The 20283-nt window shown below is 39.7% G+C and overlaps 1 protein-coding gene across 2 annotated transcripts in view; it reads right to left on the bottom strand.

The window, feature by feature from the left end:
• The window catches only part of TRPM4 (transient receptor potential cation channel subfamily M member 4), a 37396-nt gene that overhangs the window by 8749 nt on the left and 8364 nt on the right, over positions 1-20283 (bottom strand). The window contains exons 10-20 of one of the 2 annotated variants that reach the window (XM_087713673.1): positions 15469-15584; positions 12379-12507; positions 9085-9214; positions 6839-6984; positions 5395-5507; positions 4869-4967; positions 4081-4437; positions 3812-3944; positions 2733-2907; positions 1499-1667; positions 493-674 (exon numbers count right to left, since the gene is read on the bottom strand). In XM_087713673.1, coding sequence (XP_087569799.1) covers positions 493-674; positions 1499-1667; positions 2733-2907; positions 3812-3944; positions 4081-4437; positions 4869-4967; positions 5395-5507; positions 6839-6984; positions 9085-9214; positions 12379-12507; positions 15469-15584 — 1749 coding nt within the window. The remainder of the gene's footprint in view (positions 1-492; positions 675-1498; positions 1668-2732; positions 2908-3811; positions 3945-4080; positions 4438-4868; positions 4968-5394; positions 5508-6838; positions 6985-9084; positions 9215-12378; positions 12508-15468; positions 15585-20283) is intronic. The other variant, XM_087713674.1, reaches the window with a different exon arrangement.

Here is a 20283-nt window from a genome sequence, read left to right as displayed (position 1 = left end):
CCACCAGTGGACCTTATTAATGATTGTCACAGAGGGAGAATCTTGCTTGGAAGGAGTGGAAAACTTGGGAAGGAGCCAAAAGTCTGACAACACATTCGGTGCAGAATGAAGGAGATAATGATTGTTAATAACAGAGAGTTATAATTAATCATTTTTGATATTCACAAAGAGCTGATGTAGAACAGTGATTTCAGCCTTATGGGGAGCCCCAGCTCTCTCAATTAGAGAGTTTACTACATAGTGCTCAACTAGTTACTTGCTCCTCATCTGTAATTCTATTTTGTGGAGAAGAACATAGGAAAGTCTCATTATGCCACCTTTGAGTTTTCAGTTGAATGGCAAAATATAAAGACAACAAACGAACAAATGAATGAATGACCTTGAACAACCTTCCCATATTTGATGTTGTGTAGGTTGGTTAACATTGCAAGAGTTCCAGCATTCCTAGGTAGGTTATCTCTTATCTATCCCAAAATTGCCTATAGCACTCACAGAAGTCATGTCTCTTTGCTGACGGCACCTTGCGGATATGACGCTTGAACAAAAGATGTAGGTGGCTGATCAGGATGAAGGGTGGAGCCAATGCAGGCCGACTATGATACTCTAAGATAAGGTTATAACGCTGTGATTTCCAGTAAATATCACTGTTGTCTTGCACTTTGGAGAACGTGTAACTATTAGCAGAAGAAACAATACGTTAGTCCTACCTTTCTCCAAATTGGAGGATTCAACTTCAAACCGAATGGCTCATCCCTACAACCAGAAGTGGATTCCTATCAGTTTGGACCAGTTTCCAGTCTGGGTTGCCGGGACCGGTGGTGACCCAGGCCTGATACACCTCTTCTCTGGCTGGCATGGCATGTTTCCCTCCCCTTTTTTAAAGCTTCTGCAAATGCACAGATGCTTTTTGGGCAACTGCGCACGCATGTGCGCAATGAACCCACCCCAGTCTACAACACAATCGTAGACTTTCCTTTTCTACATGAAAATCTCAACAAAAGGATTGGGGACCATACTGTTTAATCAGAACAATTAAGGGTGGGCTACAGAAAATGTAGAGGTGCAGCCCTCCTGTTCTATCATCCATGGCCATTATATTTGCTTAGCAGCAAATATTTTTCAGCTTTCCCCTGAACTTGAACCATGGAAAAAGTTGTAAAAATATTGTGAATGTATTTTCACAGATATATGAAACTGCCATGTGTGAAATAAGATCATATAATTAATTCAACAAATCTTATTCTTCAAATATTTCTTTTGAAAATACTTTGTTGAAAACTGAACTCGAAATGGCTAAAATAGATACAATCTAAATTACTTTTGAAAATTATAATGTCTCATTGAACTAGGTTTGGACCATAATCTTATTCCAATTTTATTATTATTATTATTATTATTATTATTATTATTATTATTATTATTATTATTATTTTTACTAGGGAACTTTGTTGTAAGTTTTTTTTTTAATCCTGCGTTGGTAGAATTGAGGTAGTGATACCTGAACATTGCAATCAGCAAGTTGAGGAGCAGAATATTGGCTACCAGCAGGAAGATCACAAGAAGAATGAGCACCAGCCAGTTAGCATAGGTATTGGTACAAGGGATCGCGTCCTCAATCAAGATGGCTAAAGGGTCATAGGTGCAATTTGAGGCTGTAATCTGGGTAGCTAGGGAAGAATATCAAAGGAAAAAAAATGAGAGAAGTCATAGATTGAAGGAGAAAGAGTGCACAGAATTCTTGCATAGAATTGTTTTAGCCCTAAGTGTTTACCATAATTACTTTTCTCAAGATTTGGTTTCCTTCAGTTCTTTGGGTTTACATGTTATTGTATTGGGCTTACAGTTCTCATCAGTCCTGGACCATGGCTATATTGGTTGGGACTGATGGGAGTTGTGGCCCAAAAGTTTTGGTTTGAAGAGGCTGTTCTGGAATGAAAGGTAAAACCCTAAAAATTATCTACTGGATCAAATTAGCCTGCTGAATGCAGAATCCCGTTCCTATCAATAGCCATCCAAATACTTTACACAAGGTATAGGTTTCTCAAACAGACCCCTTCATAAAGATAACAGCATCTCTCCTTATTTGCCAGCTAGCATTTGATATTCTGAAATATGCTACTAAGCTTGTGTAAAAATATGAAGGGGGGGAATAAAAATATTTCCAATTATTTCCTTTTTTTCGCCACAGGCCTTTACAGCTCTAAAGAAACTTCTAAATTGTCATGGCCAATAGCTCTTGTCCAATCTCATTCTAAGGTGATCTAAATAATTGGTCAATGTTTCATAGTTAATGAATTCCTTATATTCATAATGCACAATATGAAAAACTCTTTAAGTCCGTTCAAAAGCCATCTTTATTGTTTCCATCTTTTTTTTTTTAATTAATACTTTCAATATTGTAATTGCCTTGCTTTTTATATTTTCCATTCTAGGCTACCTGTGTCATATATTTGAGAACTAGCTTAATCACCATAGTTAACCATGCATTCCATGCAGGTGAGGGAGCAGACTGTCAAAGAGAGATGGAAAGCACTATCTTTTTTCTGCATTCAGCACAGAAATCAAATCAAATGAGTCTTTGTAAGTAAATAAGAAATAAAGGAGTTCTTTAACAATCCTCAGCAGGCCTATCTGGTGCTCTATCCATAAACCTGCACTACTCTTTCTTGAGTTTCAACAGGCCAAACTGAATGAAAATCAGAAAAGTTAGTAAGCAGTCCCAAAATACACACCATCTATTTCACTGAGTGGGATCTGTCCAAAAATTTGCAAGAAAGGTCGGTAGAAAACACGTCGAAATATCCAAGGGATTCTTCTATCGTGGGGGAGGAGGAGACCCTCAGTCGTGACCCCATAGGCTACCAACCACACTCCAAGAAAGAAGAGAAACAGAAATACATCCTTCATCTAGGAAGAGAAGGAGAGAACAAAGGAGATTATGCCATCGATCTCACCCATCTAGGTTACTTGCAATCAAATAAAAGCAACAAGATAAAACATTAAAACAGACATGTCCAACCTGTAGCCCCACAAGATTGTAATTTTTTTTAACATTATTATGTAATTTTTTTTTAGCCATATTTACTATATGGTTGTTACTAAGTTTATTTGCTGCCTCTCTTACCATGGACTATTCTAGACAGATCACAACCATAAAAAACAAAGAAATAAAAAGGAAATGTAAACAATGCAAAAATAAAATAATAGAACAATAAAAAAATAAAATATATACATTTTGTATGCAGCCCAAGCCTCTTCACTCAATGTTGCTCAGACAAGCCAAAAGTTTGGACATGCATGCATTAAAACATGAAAATAAATAAACATTAATATTAAAATTGACTTAAAAATTAACAAAGATGGCATGAAAGGGAACAAGGTGTATGCAGGAAGGCAGGAAGGCGGTATCACCCCCATTATCACATGGCCCTCAGAGACAAGTTTTCAAGCCTTTTTGGAAGGCCAAGGTGGTGAGGGCAGATCCTATCGGGGATGGGGGAGGACATCATGTTCCAAAGGGCAAGAATTATGACAGAATGGGTTCTTCTGGACCCAGCCATCTAGAATTCCTTGATCAACACCGTCTTTCTGCCAGCACAAGTGGGGTGGGCCAATTAATTGCCATATTGAAAGACAATTTGCTCTCCTATGTTAAATCCAATAGCCTTTGCATCCCTATTTCATTTGCATTTGGCTTAAATTTCGTTGGACACTGTCCGTTCATTCTTAAGCAAACAAACAGCCCTCCTGCATATTCAACAATCCTCTTTCTGTGTATTATTCCATGTGCATCAAAAATGCACCTTCTCACCATCCTGCCAACGATAATCATCTTGGGCCCCAACTGTTTGTTGACTGCAAAGATGTGGATGAGACGAAGCGTGAAGATCATAAAATCCAGGCACAGAATGGTGCGTCCTGATTCATATGATGAAGGAAACAGCCTGTGATGTAGACAGTGGTATAAAGAAAAGAAAAAAGAAACCGATTCTAAACTGTACAAGTCATTCCTTTTTATCTCCAGGGGTATTAATCGCTGATCTCATCAGCTCAGTCTCTACAATACAGAAGACCACTTACCTGCACACTAGCCCTACCATGAAGAGTAGCAGGGCCGTGATATCAAACTGGTTCCATGTGTCCAGGAAGTACTTCCGTACTCTCTGCAACAAAGGTTGGGATCCCACAAAACATCCTTGACGCACCTCTTCACAGACTAGTGTGAAAACCCAGATGTACAGAACTATCTCAGTGCCAGATGGACCTTTGGGAGGTGGAGGGTCAAAATCCAGCAGCAGAACATAGGAGAAGAGGAAGAGGAAGAGCAAGTACATCACCACATTGCTCAGGAATGCTGTCACAGGTGCCACCCAGAATTGATGCCATCGTCGTAACCACAGTTGTCGAACAGAAAGAGGGAATGGAGGTTCCAAACTTCTGAGTCAAGATATGAAAAGGAAAAGAAGAGAGAAATGTTTGAGTTCCACCAATAAATTGACTCTTATTGCTGTGAGTAATTAATTCATTAAATAAAATATATTGGCATATGAATAAATGTTTGTAAGCAACTTCAAAATGTTCTGAAAAGAGGCAGTTTAAATAAATAAGAAGTGTGCTTTAAAAAAAAACCTAGGCAGTGGGGAAGGCTAGAAGTTGTAGTTCACCTAAATTTCAAGGACCAGAGTTTCCACTCTCTGGTTTTACATTATTTTTTGGCAAAAGCTGGATATTCATAGGGAAAAAATATCCTGAAGAGATCCAGGCCACCCATCAGCCCCACTGCATCAACAGTCTTCATTTATGATAATCCATATTTCTTCCACCCTCCCACAGGCCCAAGTTCCCAAGATCATGACCATTCCCCCTACTCAGACAACATGTCTCCGATGGTACTTTTCACATCTGTATCAAGACTGTCCAATTCAAACTGTTCCAAGGAATCCAGCTGCAGATCATCCTCCATGCTCCTATTAAAGATCACATTACGGATCAGAATTACCACCTGGCCACATTTTAAATGCAGATGCTTAAATTTAGCCATAAAAGTTAATGCTAGAAATTAAATTTACTGCTAGAAATTCCAGGGACAAGAACTTAAGATTTGAATATGTTTGTTCCATTTGTTCTGGTAGGTGGACTAATCACCCACCCACCCCCCCCCCCGGGCAGGTCAATTGCAGGTTTTGAAAGGGCCGCTCAAAAGAGAATGGTTGCCCTGGAGCTAATACTTATTTGTGCTCTTGTTATATAAAGAAATACTCGGTACATTTGATATTCAGGAATTGCAGTTACTAAATAACTACAGTAACTACATTGTAGGCTCCCAGCAATGAACAACACCTTCCTTTCTGCCACACTATTAAGTGTAAATCAACCATGTTCAGTAGCACCCACCTGAATGTAATGAGTTCAGTAAAGATGAGAGGGGGGCAAAAAAATGTGAGAAGTAGCTTCCAGACAGAAGTACTTCGGTCCATTTCTCCCCACCAGTTTTGGGTAAGCAGGGACTATTAGAAAAACACAAGAGAAAGGTAGCGCTGAAAAATACAGAGACAAGCCATAATGTCAGTACTGTATGTAATTCAATGATTGGCTTAAGAAGGTGCTTATTAATATTTGTACTAGTTGGTTTCTCCCATAGTCAGGGCTTGTCAATTGAGCAAAAGGCAGGGATAAGGTGAATAAAATTGACAAAGGTGTGTTTTGTATGCCTATTGTTATATTTTTGAATAAGAGCCTTCAAAGGAGTGCAGTGGTCTACCGTGCTATGTACTTTTGGAAATCCTGCCTGATCTGAAGAAAAAGTTTTATTTCTCCTTCCCAATCTTCTGGTTTTAGAAAAGTCTAACATTGAGCTTAGAATAAATGTCTAGCTGATTAATTGTGTGGTGATTAGCAGGTTCCTGTTAGTTGCCCTTTTAAAAGATTGGGTATGTTATGCTTTGTTTCCAGTTAGGAAATTCAACACATGCTTTATCTATTTCTGAGAAGAGTTTAGTCAGGGTGGGGGATCCACCAGGAATCATTTGTCACTGGAAGAATCATCTTCCCGAGGAGCTTTCCCAAGATTGGAATCAGCTGCTGAGACTCAGATTTTGAGGCACTTGGCCATCTGGAAACATGCTTAATTCGGAAGAGACTGTTGCTAGCTCAGTATGTGGGCAGCTATAAATGGAGGAAAAATATTGGTCCGACTGAGATATCTATATCAACATGATGTGTGTGGAAATACTATTAGCCACAATTTCCAAATTTTCCTCTCATTTTTAAGCTAAGGCCAAGTTCCCTCTATTGATCTATATAGTATGGTTTTATAATTTTACTATTTATTGCTTTATTGCTATGTTATTCTATTTTATGCCATTCCTTTGTTATATGACCTCTGGTTATAATGATTTTATTTGCTTACTATCCTCACTATCCTCAACCCAATATTATTAGCATTCCATGTAGTACTTAACAATACTTGTGCCCTGCAGTTTATAAATCTAACCATCCAGAACCTAAAGGCACCTAACTCATAGTCATCAATGGGAAGTAGTCTCATATAAATGTTATTCCATGAAAACTTGATCCCAGGCAGATAATTTCTAATAAACACATTCCTACTATTGTGTTATTTGGGATAGGAACCTATGATTCTCTGCAAGCCCTTTGCACCATTAATTTATTCACCAACTTCTGGGGACCATAATTCCCTTCTGAACACACGCTTTAAGAGTTCCAAGGGGACAAAATGCAGATCAAATACAAGATGGAATCCCGTGACAATATTCATCCTTAAACACCCAGCACTTTTGGAAAGTAAGTAGCTTAGTGAATATCTGTATGGTCATACCTGGACACCATCCTGTGCAAAAAAGAAACGGGCATCAGCCTGGTGAGCCAGATGGAGGATAGTGGCTCCAACCCAGAGGTGGGAACAGCGCACCAGTAGTTTGTAGGCCCGTGGCTCACTGTTACGGTAACATTCACTGAATACTCCTAGAATTGTGGCGTTAAGAGGGAGGAGAGAGATATTTGAGTATAAAAAGTCAAGGAATTACGAACATTTGCACAATTCACAACTCTCCTTAATTTAAGGAACTGTTAATAATACAGCAAGATTAATATTATGGTACTACAACACTCAAAGCCTTCCAAAAAACCAAACCATCAGTTCGCTAAGACTTTGCAATTCATGTCCACATTAATTGGAAATAATTTTGAGCTATCTTTGAATCTTTCCCATATTCATACTGATATTCATATTGTTAAAATCTACCCTTTTGCTAGTTTAGAGCTCGTAGAGAAGATCAAAATCAGAGGTTTTCCCCTTGCTCCTAAGTCAGTAATCAATTGTCCTTTGTACTTACTAAAATGTTCTTGTTCTCAAATAAGAACTGTTTGAGTTTTCCAGTTCACAAAAATGATAGAAAATCATTGTCACACAGTACTCCAATACACACATTCCTATATATTTGTCTACATTTGCTCACAATCATCTAAGAAACTTAGAAATGAAGGCAATGAAAAAATAATTATAAAAATAAATATTGCAACTCCATGGATATGGCATGTGCTGTCCCAACAGTGTATAGTTAATTTAAAAATTAGAAGCTGTCTCCTTTAAGCAGCAATCTCATGGGTAATGCAACTACCTTGTGGGAAACGTAGTCCCATAGCATGTGACCACATCTGTGCTCCCTGATTGGGCAGTGGGTATTTTGCCCGGGGAAATTGTTTGTTGCTTCGCACTCACTGAATCGCCATCAGCACTAGCAGAAGCAGCTTTGTACCAGCAGCATGGGTTAGAGGAATTAATGTCTTTTTACACCACGTGAAGGGACAGATCAGGGAAAGTCAGAAGAACCTCATTACTGAACTGTAAGTTTTGTTATTAAGGATTCCTGACAATAAACTTGATTTGAAAAATATTCCCAAGCGTGGAGTTAACTGGCTGCCCGAGCAGAACCCTCATTGCCTGGAGCAGAACATGGCAGCTCCATGATAATATAGAAATTACCTTAAACTCAAAAATTATTGTCAAGTACACAATGTGACCCCAAATCCTCATTCAGAAACTTCTACAAGTAACTTTTCATTAAAGTTTTCCCAAGTAACTGACAACATGACATCGAACCTTCACATATAAATTCTTTCAAGTGATGAAAGTAAAGAAATGAATCAGTTGTAAAAATGCGAAACTGTCCCTCTTGTCTAAAAAAAATGAATCGCTAAAACTAAGTTGGAATGTGGGAGGTTATGGTAAGAAATTGCTCCTATAGAAAACATGCATTTGTTAGGATGCCTATATAATATATTGCAAAAGGTTTTTGGTTTTTTTTTTTGCAATATACATGATAGGGGACTAAGAAACACTGGATTTGAGATGGAGCAGCTTTGACATCATTCCACCGGTCAGAAAATAGGGCCTTTTATTGGTGGACTAAAAAAGAAACCTGAAGTGTGAAAAATACTTTTCTCTGTTCTCACCAATTCCAAAATTTGTCCATGTACATCAATTTTAAAAATTAGTGGAGACTGTCAATGCAAAAATTAATCATCTGAAACCTACGAGAAAATCTATTTTTGAGTAATTAGGGATTTAAAATCTATTTCATCTAAATGCCAAACTGTACAATTTTCAATTTTCAGGAAAACCTGGGAACCTATCACTGGGTTTCTCCATAAAGTATTTTATTTCATGAGCGTTACAACCTACTCTATTATAGCGTTACAACCTACTCTATTATAACTTTCCTCTTCCTATATTCCCCTGTATGAAGAAGTGCATGTTGTATTATGCCAATAATCTCTTCCACCTTCTACCAACAGATTCCATCCTATTGCATCCTTTGGATGGCTTGGAAGTCAATTCTCATATGCCTGTTGTCATTATGGGTTCACTAGATCAGTATATCTAGACTGTTGGTCTAGACCAGCATTTGTCAACATCAGAAATTTTAAGGTATACGGAATTCAACTGAATTTTTGAAGTTGAAGTCTAAACAACCTAAAGTTACTAAGTTTCAGTTATGTCACAAATCATCCCCTACCCCCTGAGCAGTCCTTTCTCCCATTATCTCTTTTCCCACTTCTCACCTATAGCCAAGTTTTCAAAGTGCATTGCTAAATCCTTCAGGGCTGCCACTTCCTCTGTCTCTGTCTCTAGATGTGAAAGTTCCCGCAGTATTTTTGCTGCCACCAATGCCCCAGCCACTGCATCAGGTGCCTTAGGTTGAAAGAAAAAGAAAATGCCTCGATAAGTTGGAAGATTTGCATGGGTTTGTAACCCATCATTGTGATATCTCCTTTGACACAAAACAAATGGCATATGTTCCAACATATCTTCTTGCTGTATATTTATTTTTCCAACTATGTTTACAAAAAGTGTTTTGAGCAATTGTGACATCCCTGCACTGTGAAACACTGTCAAATATTTTTTAGAAAAAATTAACAGTAGCTACTTGTAGAAACAAAGAAAAAAAATCAAAAAATATAATAAACACCATGAAACTGACCAAGATTTTAGAAATTGAGTGATATTAGGCTTCATCTAATTATGAAACTGACTAAAGAATTGTTTAAGTATCAAAGAAACAGATGGAGGAACTTGCCCCCAATCTTTTCTTCCTTCAGGAACTTTTATGTCTGTAAAATAAACTGCAATAAATGCTGAGGGAAAAAATGATTATTCGAGTTTATCTATAATTGCAGACAGGAAACTGGGTAAAAATAATGAAGCAAATATACCAGCAACAGAACTCTGTTGTTTTTATTTTATTTGCACTTGCTTATTGAGCAGTTCCAATTTCAATTTGGAAAATTATCACTACTGAAAAACCTCATACATCCTTCTGTGCAATGTTTCTGTTAAGAAGCATAGACAACATTGGCATAGAAAATAACTTCTTGACTTTCATTCTAAGCATATTCTTCTGCTTTCTCCCTTATCCCATCCACTCTGTTCCCAAGACAGCAACTAGATGAGACCCATAGAATCATAGTAGACACATTTTTAAAGGTAAGAGCAGCCGAATTAATTCACTAGCTTTTTCTCTTTTCCTCTGTACTATTCCTGGATTTCACTTACTCTCCCACCCTCTGACTACTACTTGCTGATGGAGCTACAGAAACTCTTTTTAAAAAGAGAGAGAGAGAGAGAGTCAGAGCGAGTCAAAGGGAGGGAGATACTGTAAATAGGAATATTTTCCTGAATTGGTTTCACTCATCTACACATCAGTGCCATGCTAATTTGGATCTGGCAATGTGTTTCTATGATTCCACAATACTAAAGGCTTGGATGAGCTTTGACAAGGGAAGAAATTTGGCAACAATTATTCTGGAGCTGTAGGGTAGGGAGTTTCCCACTGTTGGAAATATTTAATTTTTTTTATGGCTTCTGGATTCAACTCTCTCCCTTCTGTAGCCCAGATGTTTCATCACTATCCATTACCATCCATTGCCAGTCATTTCACCCCAATCCATTATTATTCCACCAGCACTATGACAATTGTGGGTGGCGTTGTTTCCTTGTTTTTGCTCGCCCCAAAAAAGGAAATATAGCATGGGATGAATGACTGCCATCCCTATTTCCTTCTAGTCACAGCATCCACATGACTCATTAGCCAATTTGGGAGGTTTTTAAATGGATGTCCCAATGACATTGATTTTGTCTCATCCCTAGCCTACAACAGAAGCAGTTTAAAGTTGTCTTAAAGTTATTCCACTTTTATTGTAGCACTTTCCCTCTTCTCCTGTGATATGGCTTTTGCCATGGGTGTTATCTAGGATGCTTCATCAGCAATGTAGTTGATGATGTGGCCAAGGGTTAGTTAGGATTACCTCTGCTCTTATTGACTCCTAGAGTGACCTTCTCCTCTAGCCATTGGGTGCTATTCTCCAGGGTGAATTGTTTTTTAGCTACTAGAGAAAATAAAAACCTAGGTTTCATGGTGGATTTTGCCCCTAATGTTTGCCTGATGCCTTTCAAAATGCCTGTGTGGTCTTTATATACGCATATATAAAAGTGTAGGCTCTTTATACATGGGTTTAATGTCTATGAAGATTCTCAATCATCCAGGTCATGGTTGTCCCAAGGCTGTTTTTCCAAAAGGCAAATGGACTTTCTTGATTTTCCCTGAAAATGTTTCACTTCTCCTTTAAGAAGCTTCAGAACTGAAAATGTCAAGTTGGGTTTTGTGTTTTTTGAAAGAGCACTAGACCTGTGAGCAGTAGTCTTGCACTGCTCAAGAAAGTCAACTTAAATTGAAGTAGGAGTTGGGTTCTGCTAGCTACAAGCTGTTGTCACCAATAAATGTGTTCAATGAATTTTTATTACAGTGGAGACCAGCAAATCACTAAGTGTGTAAACAGATTTTCTTCTGCTTCTGTTGACAAAGGATTTCCATGCGGTCATAGTAGTCACTATTTTTATCACTTTAGGAAAGGATTGTCATGTTATTTTACCTACTCTATGGCTGCTTTTGGTGTTATCATTTGCTGTTGCAATGCATTGCTATTTCTTTACAACATTAATTAAGGAAAGAACATGTTTGATATTGATTGGCCCTTTTGCTTTACCCTTACCAAGCTCACAAGTCACAAGGGCATTTATGATGATGAAAAGAACTTTACCAGATAGACGGTAAGAGCTTCCTGTTGCTTCATCTCTTGCTCTTTCTCCATATATGCAACCTGCCAGACAGCCTTCTATTTAAATATGAGTTTAGCACTCTTTCAAAAGAGCGCTAAACTCATGTTCAGAAATAGACTGATTGACAGGTTACAGGCATGGACAGGTCACAGTGTCTGTTAATCAAGCAATTGGACAGTTAAACAACCATGATTTCTACAATATCTGCCTACATTTCTAATCACACCCTACCTTCTATTAAAGAAAGCCCACCAATTATTTTGCTTAACTTTTTTTGAATTTAAATTGGAAGGAAAGTACTGATGTGATTATTTAGACAAGAAATCACATTCTTGATGGCTCAGCAAGCCATCAAGTTTCAATCAGGTTCTGTGGTGGCAGAGGAATTCATAGCAGTTATATCATCCTTTCTATCAGGAGTGAAATCCAGCAAGTTCTGACAGGTTTTGGAGAACTGGTAGTGGAAATTTTGAGGAGTTTGGAGAACAGGCAAATATTACCTCTGGCTGGTCCCAGAGTGGGCGGGGGGAATGGGGATTTTGCAATATCCTTCTCACTGGAGTTGGAGATTTTGCAATATCCTTCCCCTGCCACGCCCACCAAGCCCCACCTACAGAACTGGTAGTAAAAAAAATAGAATTTCACCACTGCTTTCTATGCATTTGCGACATAATATTTCTACGATATTCTGTAAGAGACATTGCCAAATACTATTGATAGATTCATATCAAAATACAGACCATTTCCCAGAAGTAAATTGCCATCTCTTTTCGATTCAGCAACACTGCCCAGATAAATAGGTCAGTCCATGGGTTTGGTGACCGTTCATTTTGGTATGAGGAATCTCCATTCGGTAATAATCCTTTTTTCTAGGCAGAGAAGACATCTTGATCAACATGAGAAAGAAAACATCCACAGACACACATTCTTGTCTTGGGTTGGTTTCATACATTAATCAAAATTCATTATCAAAATTGAAACAAAAACTTAACCCAAACTTTACCCTTAGCAACATCAGAAATCCACAGAGATTTTTTGTGGGGAGGGTGTAAATTTAATATGTTCCAAACCCTTCAGGCACTAAAGCTGTTTTTAAAACATTGCCTGTTTTTTTTCAAAACATTTCCTCACGATGAAACTGGAAACTATTTTTAAAGCATTGTGAATTATACAGCCTTGAACTTCTACTATTATTAAATGTAAAATGATAAAATAGATCTATTTTTCAATTTTAAAATCAATAATTATTTTGGAAAAATAATGCAGCATCATAAGTGATTTTTGAAGCAAAGCATGTCATTTAAGTTCAAAGGGTTCAATGCCTCTCCAATTCAGCCAGTCCTTTTGGGAGAATTCTCATCCTTTTGCTGATAAGAAGAATGTTATAGAGAGGAAATGGAAACTGGAAAGATTTCTTGAGATTTGACTCTTGGGGAACCACAAAGGTTCCTTTCACGTTTTTTGAAATTGCTTTATTTAAAATGATGCCCTCTTCTAAAGAAATTTGGCTTAAAGCAGCAACCATAAGAGAACCATATTTATTTAGTCTATCTCCCACTTTCCCTCAGAGAGTCAAGCTGAGAAATGAACAAGGTGTAAACTCCGCATGTATTATCCTCACAACAATAAACCTCTGAGATAAGCTGGGATGAGAGAGACAACTAGTGAACTGCGTGGTTGAACAGAGTCAGGAATCTTGTTCTTTCTGTTTTCAGTCCAATATCTTAACGACTAGAGTGTCTTGGTGTTCACGCTTCCCAGTTCACAAAGCATCCTACTTGTCTTCATGAACTCCCTATCTAATCGAATGTACACAGAATATTATTACTTACCCCTATCCCTTTGTGGCCAATAGGGTATAGTCCTGCATAAAAAGGAGCACAGACATCCCCTAGTAGCTCATGCAGAATAAGAGCCACATGAGATAAATGGCAATCGGGCAAAGATCGTTCCAGCAGCAAGTCTTCGGGAGGGGAGGATGGCTCAGAGCCTGTCCCTTGGCATCGCTCCAAAAGCTGGCGCAGCAGCGAGACCTTGGGGGACCCAGCATACAGCTGTTCCAGCTTTCCCCATGTCAGGAACTGTCCTACATCCAAGCCATTCTCCACAAAGAGGCGCACTAAGTCAGTTCGATTACCTAGCAATGCATCACGCATTGGGTTCTCCAGCAGGCTGGGCTGCAAGAAATGATAGAGGAAGAATAAGAATAAAATATTTATGTCCCAAGGGAGTAGATGTTTGCAGCTACTTAGAGATCAAAGTGGGTACTCCATTAGCTAAAGTGTGATAACAACAATTTGCAGGGTTATGAGGAGAACAAGTTATTCTTTCATGAATCCATGATTGCTCTCTTCTATCAGAGAGCAGTCTTTTCACACAGCACTTAATTGACTGTTCCTTCAGCTATGCTGGAAGACATTATTCCATCACCAGGACTGAGATAAGTTCAGTTTTGTTTCTGGGTACCATTCCATCTTTCACTTTAGCCAGCAACATTTGTTGATGCAGCCCTGATGATCCTTGGCAATGTGTCATTCTCAAAGTCAGTAAGACTTTTGACAGAGCAATCATCACACTTTAGCCATTCTGGAAAGCTTTTGGGCTGAACAACGGCCATATTCTGCCTCTCAAATAAAGGATTCACCTTGCATTCCCTATTCTCTCCATATTCTGCTTCTTCCCAAATAATTTGTGGCTAATGTTCAACTCATTTCCTTCTTCCTTGTTAGTTAATATAGCCTCTTCACCCCAGCATAAGGGAAAGAATCCAAGGATCCATAAAATGGGCAGAGATTTCCAAATGCAACAACAGTGGCTTACCAAATCTCAGAATTTATTGAAGGAAGAAAACATTATGTCTGAAATCTAAAATAATTGAATGACACCACTGTACTTACAAAAAATATTATCTTGCAAATATGGACATTGTGGGAGGAGAGCCTCCTCCCAAATCAGGAGGAGCCTAGTAGCAGTTTTCCAGATTCATGTTGTTGTTGTTAGTTGCAAAGTCGTGTCTGACCCATCATGACCCCATGGACAACATTCCTCCAGGCCCTCCTGTCCCCTACCATCCACTGGAGTCCATTTAAGCTCACACTTACTGTTTCTGTGACTCCATCCAGACTATAGATTTTATTAAAAGGCACATATATTTGTGAGCTACATACTACCAACTGATGAAAACTTTGTATCTTTTTTTAAAATGGGAATTTAGGAAAGTGCTACCAGGCTCATCTTGATTTTCTAAAAGTATAGGGAATTTTGTTTAAAACTGGAGTACCAATTATTTATGAGTGCTAAACAATATTTCTGAGCATGTCTGGTGTACATTGGCACATGCTATGCACACCTCCAGCCAACCTTCCACAATCAAATGATCCCCATAAGCATCTGCTCAACCCATATGCCACTTTGAAGTTATGAAAACCAGAGTCCACTAAAGGCACAACATAGGAAAGGCTCTTTATGTACTCAAAACAACTTAATTCAAGGCTATTTTTCTCTATTCCACAGAGGGGAAGAGGTATGTTCCAGTAAAGAGGGGTATGGGGGGAGATGGGTATGTTCCAGTAAAGGATTAAAAACTAAAACAAGTCTGCCAACCCCACCAGAGGTGCTATTATGCTGGTTTGCTCTGATTTGGGCAAACTGGTAGTGATGGTGGCGGAAGGCTCTGCCCACCTGCCCAGATGTCATTACGGATGCTCTGCACATGTGCAGTGTTTTGGGCATGCATAGAAGCAAGCAAAGCCAGCACACACACACACACACACACACTCCCAGTTCCGAACCAGTACTAAAAGTAAGAGCATTTCATGCTTGCAACCCACCTCCCAGAGAATGTCCCCACGGAACAATTCTGTGCTGGCAATGTCCACCCGATTCCAGGCTACCGCCAGGCGTAGCTCATCCAGATAACAGGTGGCCTTGCTTGACCGCTTACATGCTGCCAGGAGGAGAGAAAAGAAGTACAGCCATCATTGTTCATAGTTTTGTTATAATGTAAATGTCAGTTATTTTTCTGCCTGGCTGACTATTGGTAAAACAGTTACAGCACTTTTAAGTCAGTTTTTGCAATGTTTATATGTAGTTCTCGACTTAGCAACCTTACAATGCTTAGTGATGGAGTTTTCCAGGGATAATTACGACCCAGTTCTGAAATTCCAACAGGCACTCACCCACAGTCACATGACCACATTTGGGATACTCGACAACTGATCTGCATTTGTGATTGTTTGCAGCATCCCGCAGTCACACGACAGCATGTTATGTTTTTGTCAAAAACTGGCAGTTACTCATTTTCAACGGAACCAGTCATTACTAACAACTGGTTTGCTCAGCAACTGCTGCATTCGCTTATCACTTGTCTCAAAAAAGTTGTAAAATCAGGTTGGTCAATTATGACCACAATGAGCAGGCTTCATCAGGATCATAAACTGAGGATTATCTATATCTTCAGTGAGAAAGAGATAGGAACGGGTGCCTGCATCTGATGTAATCTGTGCATGACATCACCTCCAAGATTTCCTTTATTTTATTGCTAGTACATTCTCCAAATCACCCACTGTCAAAAGTGTGTCATAACATAGTCACTGTCTAGTCATATAGGAATGTCTAACCAAGCTGTTGAAATCATAATAGTATGTTACGCCAGATTGATTTCCATGGATTCATATAATGCTATCTCATCAATTAATCTCAAATAAAGGAGGGGCTTCATGAATGGGAGTTGAGAAAATTGTATTGTATTTTAAGACAGCCATAAAGATGTTTGCATATTTAGGAGTCATGTGCGTTCATGGCTGTGCCACTGATTTGAGAATACCTATATGCCACTTCACAGTGCTTTACAGCCCTCTCTAAGTGGTTTACAAAGTCAGCATATTGCTCCCAACAATCTGGGTCCTCATTTTACCAACCTTGGAAGATGGAAGGCTGAGTCAACCTTGAGCCGGAGAGAATTGAACTGCTAAATTGCAGACAGCCAGCAGGCAGCAGAAGTAGCCTGCAGTACTACATTCTAAACACTGTGCCACCATGGCTCTTAATAAATAACAAATACAGGTTATTGCCAGTGGCAATACATGGTAGATAGAATGGAGTTGTCAGGGAGATTTCTTATGGAGTTCTATCATCTTAGGATGTTTGTGATATTTCTTATGTAGTTGGGGACAGCAATTCTAGGAACAGGAATCTTACTGAATCCAACAGACACCCTTTGGGAACAAGCTCCCCTGAAAACTCTCACGTCTAAATATTCCATATAACATTAACTTCCATTATATTAAAATAAGAAGACATAATTACTGTTCCTCCTAATAATAATAAAAAAGTATAACTGATTGGAACCGAGTTTGGTTATTTAAAAGGAAGGGTAATCATTTTTTTTACTGAAGCCCCTAATTTACCTGATCCAGCCATATGCCAAATGGTATGTGGAGTGGAGGCATGGTGCATTCCTTTAAAATCAAGAAACTGAATGCTTTCTGCATATGGTGGGCTTAGAAACTACAGTAGCTTCATGCCAAAACAGAGTACAAGTAGTCCTCGACGTATGACCACAATTGAGCCAAAATTTCTGTTGTTAAGTGGGAATTTGTTTTGCTCCATATTATGACCTCTTTTGCCCCAGTTGTTAAGTGAATCACTGCAGTTGATACATCAATAGCCTGGTTGTTAAATGAATCTGGCTTCCCCATTAACTTTAATTTGACAGAGGGTCGCAAAAGTTGATCACATGACCTTGAGACTCTGCAACTGTCATAAATATGACCCAGTTGCCAATCATCTGAATTTTGATTACTTGATCATAGGAATGCTGCAAAGGTTGTAACAGTGTCACTTTTTTTAGTGCCATTGTAACTTTGAACAGTCACTAAACAAATGGTTGTAAGACAAGAACTACCTGCACACAGAATGAAGCTCACAATCATTTCACCTGATTTAAAATTAGAAGGAATAGCATCTGACTAAAAAATCTTATTAAAATCCATAGGCTCTTCTGAGCTGCCCACAAAAGCTTAGGTCTTTTAATAAAATATGTTAGTTGGAAAAAGTGCTCCTTCCAATTTTGCACCAGCTTAGGCTAATATTGTTCTCTTCCTAGAAGGTCTCCCTGATTTAAGTGCTTTTCTTTTTTAAATGCATACAGGGTTATTTACTGTGTTGTGTTTATATTTATAACTGATGATGGCGTCTATAAGGTATCTTCATGCGATCTGAATTATGAAATATGGGATGTAATAAAACAGAATAGCAGAGTTGGAAGGGACCTTAGAGGTCTTCTAGTCTAACCCCCTGCTTAGGCAGGAAACCCTCTACCATTTCAGACAAATGGTTGTCCAACAATTGTCTTAAAAACTTCCAGTGTTGGAATATTCACAACTTCTGGAGGCAAGTTGTTCCCCTGATTAATTGTTCCAATTGTCAGGAAATTTCTCCTTAGTTCTAAGTTGCTTCTCTCCTTGATTAGTTTCCACCCATTGCTTCTTGTTCTGCCTTCAGGTACTTTAGAGCAGTGGTCCCCAACCTTTTTATCGCTGCGGACCAGTCAGCCTTTGATAATTTTACCGTGGCCCGCTGAGTGCGCGCAGGGGTGGGGGGGCGTTGTTCGCGACGACACATTGATTGTTTGGAAGAGAGGCAAGAGACTTCAGGCACCAAGCCCCCACTCCTGGCTGCGGCAACTGGAGCAGGCGGGAGGCAGGGAAGGGGTGGGCAAGACCGCCGCTTTTCCACCGTGCGCTGCCCCCCATCTCCCCTCAAAAGACCCCCCCCCCGCCCTCAGCTGCCCGACGTTCTCTCTCTCTCTCTCTCTCTCTCCCTCTCCCGCCGTTCCTTCTCACAAGCCAAGGCCGGGCGGGGAAGCCGCCAGGGCCTCCAAGGGCTCCGCTTCCAGCGCATGGTCCGCCCCCTCCTCGCCTCGCTTCCAGGCGAGCCGACTGAGGCGAGAAAGGAGAAAGAGGCGGAGGCGTTCACTGAGGGGACGGCTGACTCGGGGAGGGGGAGGAGGTGGTGTAGTAGCGGGGGATTCTTCCTCCTCGGCTCACTTGCTCCTGTGCTTCCGCGCAGCTCCCCCCCTCCGGCGACGGCGCTGCATGAGTGAAGAGTCGGCCGTTGCATGGCCCCCGGCCGCTGCAGCGATCATGGCCCCGGGCCGCTGCGCGGCCCGGTGCCAGGTACTCCACGGCCCGGCACCGGTCCATGGACCGGGGGTTGGGGACCACTGCTTTAGAGAATAGCTGGACTCTCTCTTCTCTGTGGCAGCCCCTGAGATATTGGAACACTGCTATCATGTCACCTCTTTTCCTTCTTTTCATTAAACTAGACATACCCAGTTCCTGCAACTGTTCTTTAGATATTTTAGTTTCCCCTAATCATCTTTTTGTTACTCTTTGCACTCTTTCTAGAGTCTCAATATCTTTTTTACATTATAGCAACCAAAACTGTATGCAGTATTCCAAGTGTGGCCTTACCAAGGCATTATAAAGTGGTGTTAACACTCAAATAAGGTTTGAGAAAAATGGGAAATCAAGCTAACTATTGAAGTCTGGCATTATGACTCTTGGATACGATATGTTAAGCTAACACATTTTAGAAACACACACATCAATAAAATCAAGTCTTGTATGATTTCAGTTATTCAATGAGATTCCAGTCATAAGACTGCTGAAACCTTTTGGGGTTTGATGATGGAAGGTTTTTTTTTCCTCTTTTCAATTTAATGTAAAAGTGTCCAACGCACTGTATGAGACTGCATATTTGTATCCTTTGCTATTATGCAAAAAGCTGCCTATCTTTGATTTAGGGATATATGTTGAATCTTGACAAACTTGAACATTGGGCACTATCTAATAAAATGAAATTCAGTGGTGAAAAGAGTAAGGCTCTACATTTAGGCAAGAAAAATGAAATGCACAGGTACAATATAGGTGGTACCTTGCTTAATAGTAGTAACTGTGAGAGGGATCTTGAAGTCCTAGTGGACAACCATTTAAATATGAGCCAGCAGTGTGCAGCATCTGCCAAAAAAGCCAACACAGCTCTAGGCTGCATAAACAGAGGGATAGAATCAAGATCACGTGAAGTGTTAATATCATTTTATAATGCCTTGGTAAGGCCACACTTGGAATACTGCATTCAGTTTTTGTCACCACGATGTAGAAAACATGTGGAGACTCTAGAAGGAGTGCAGAAAAGAGCAACAAACATGATTAGGGGACTGGAGTCTAAAACATATGAAGAACGGTTGCAGGAACTGGATATACCTAGTTTAATGAAAAGAAGGACTAGGGGAGACATGGTAGCAGTGTTCCAATATCTCAGGGGTTGCCACAGAGAAGAGGGAGTCAAATTATTCTCCAAGGCACCTGAGGGTAGAACAAGAAGCAATGAGTGGAAACTAATCAGGGAGAGAAGCAACTTAGAACTGAGGAGAAATCTCCTGACAGTTAGAACAATTAATCAGTGGAACAGCTTGCCTCCAGAAGTTGTGAATGCCCCACCACTGGAAGTTTTCAAGAAGATGTTGGATAGCCATTTGTCTGAAACGGTATAAGGTTTCCTGCCTAGGCAGGGGGTTGGACTAGAAGACCTCCAAGGTCCATTCCAACTCTGCTATTGTATTGTATTATGTGCTGAACTAA

This window comes from Thamnophis sirtalis, unplaced genomic scaffold (genome assembly GCF_051295495.1).
Source record: "Thamnophis sirtalis isolate CommonGarterSnake01/CBP01778 unplaced genomic scaffold, rThaSir2_p1.2 scaffold_4, whole genome shotgun sequence".
NCBI classification, from domain to species: domain Eukaryota; kingdom Metazoa; phylum Chordata; class Lepidosauria; order Squamata; family Natricidae; genus Thamnophis; species Thamnophis sirtalis.
The sequence above is the reverse complement of the archived record's forward strand: the minus strand, read 5'-3'. Positions and strand labels throughout refer to the sequence as shown.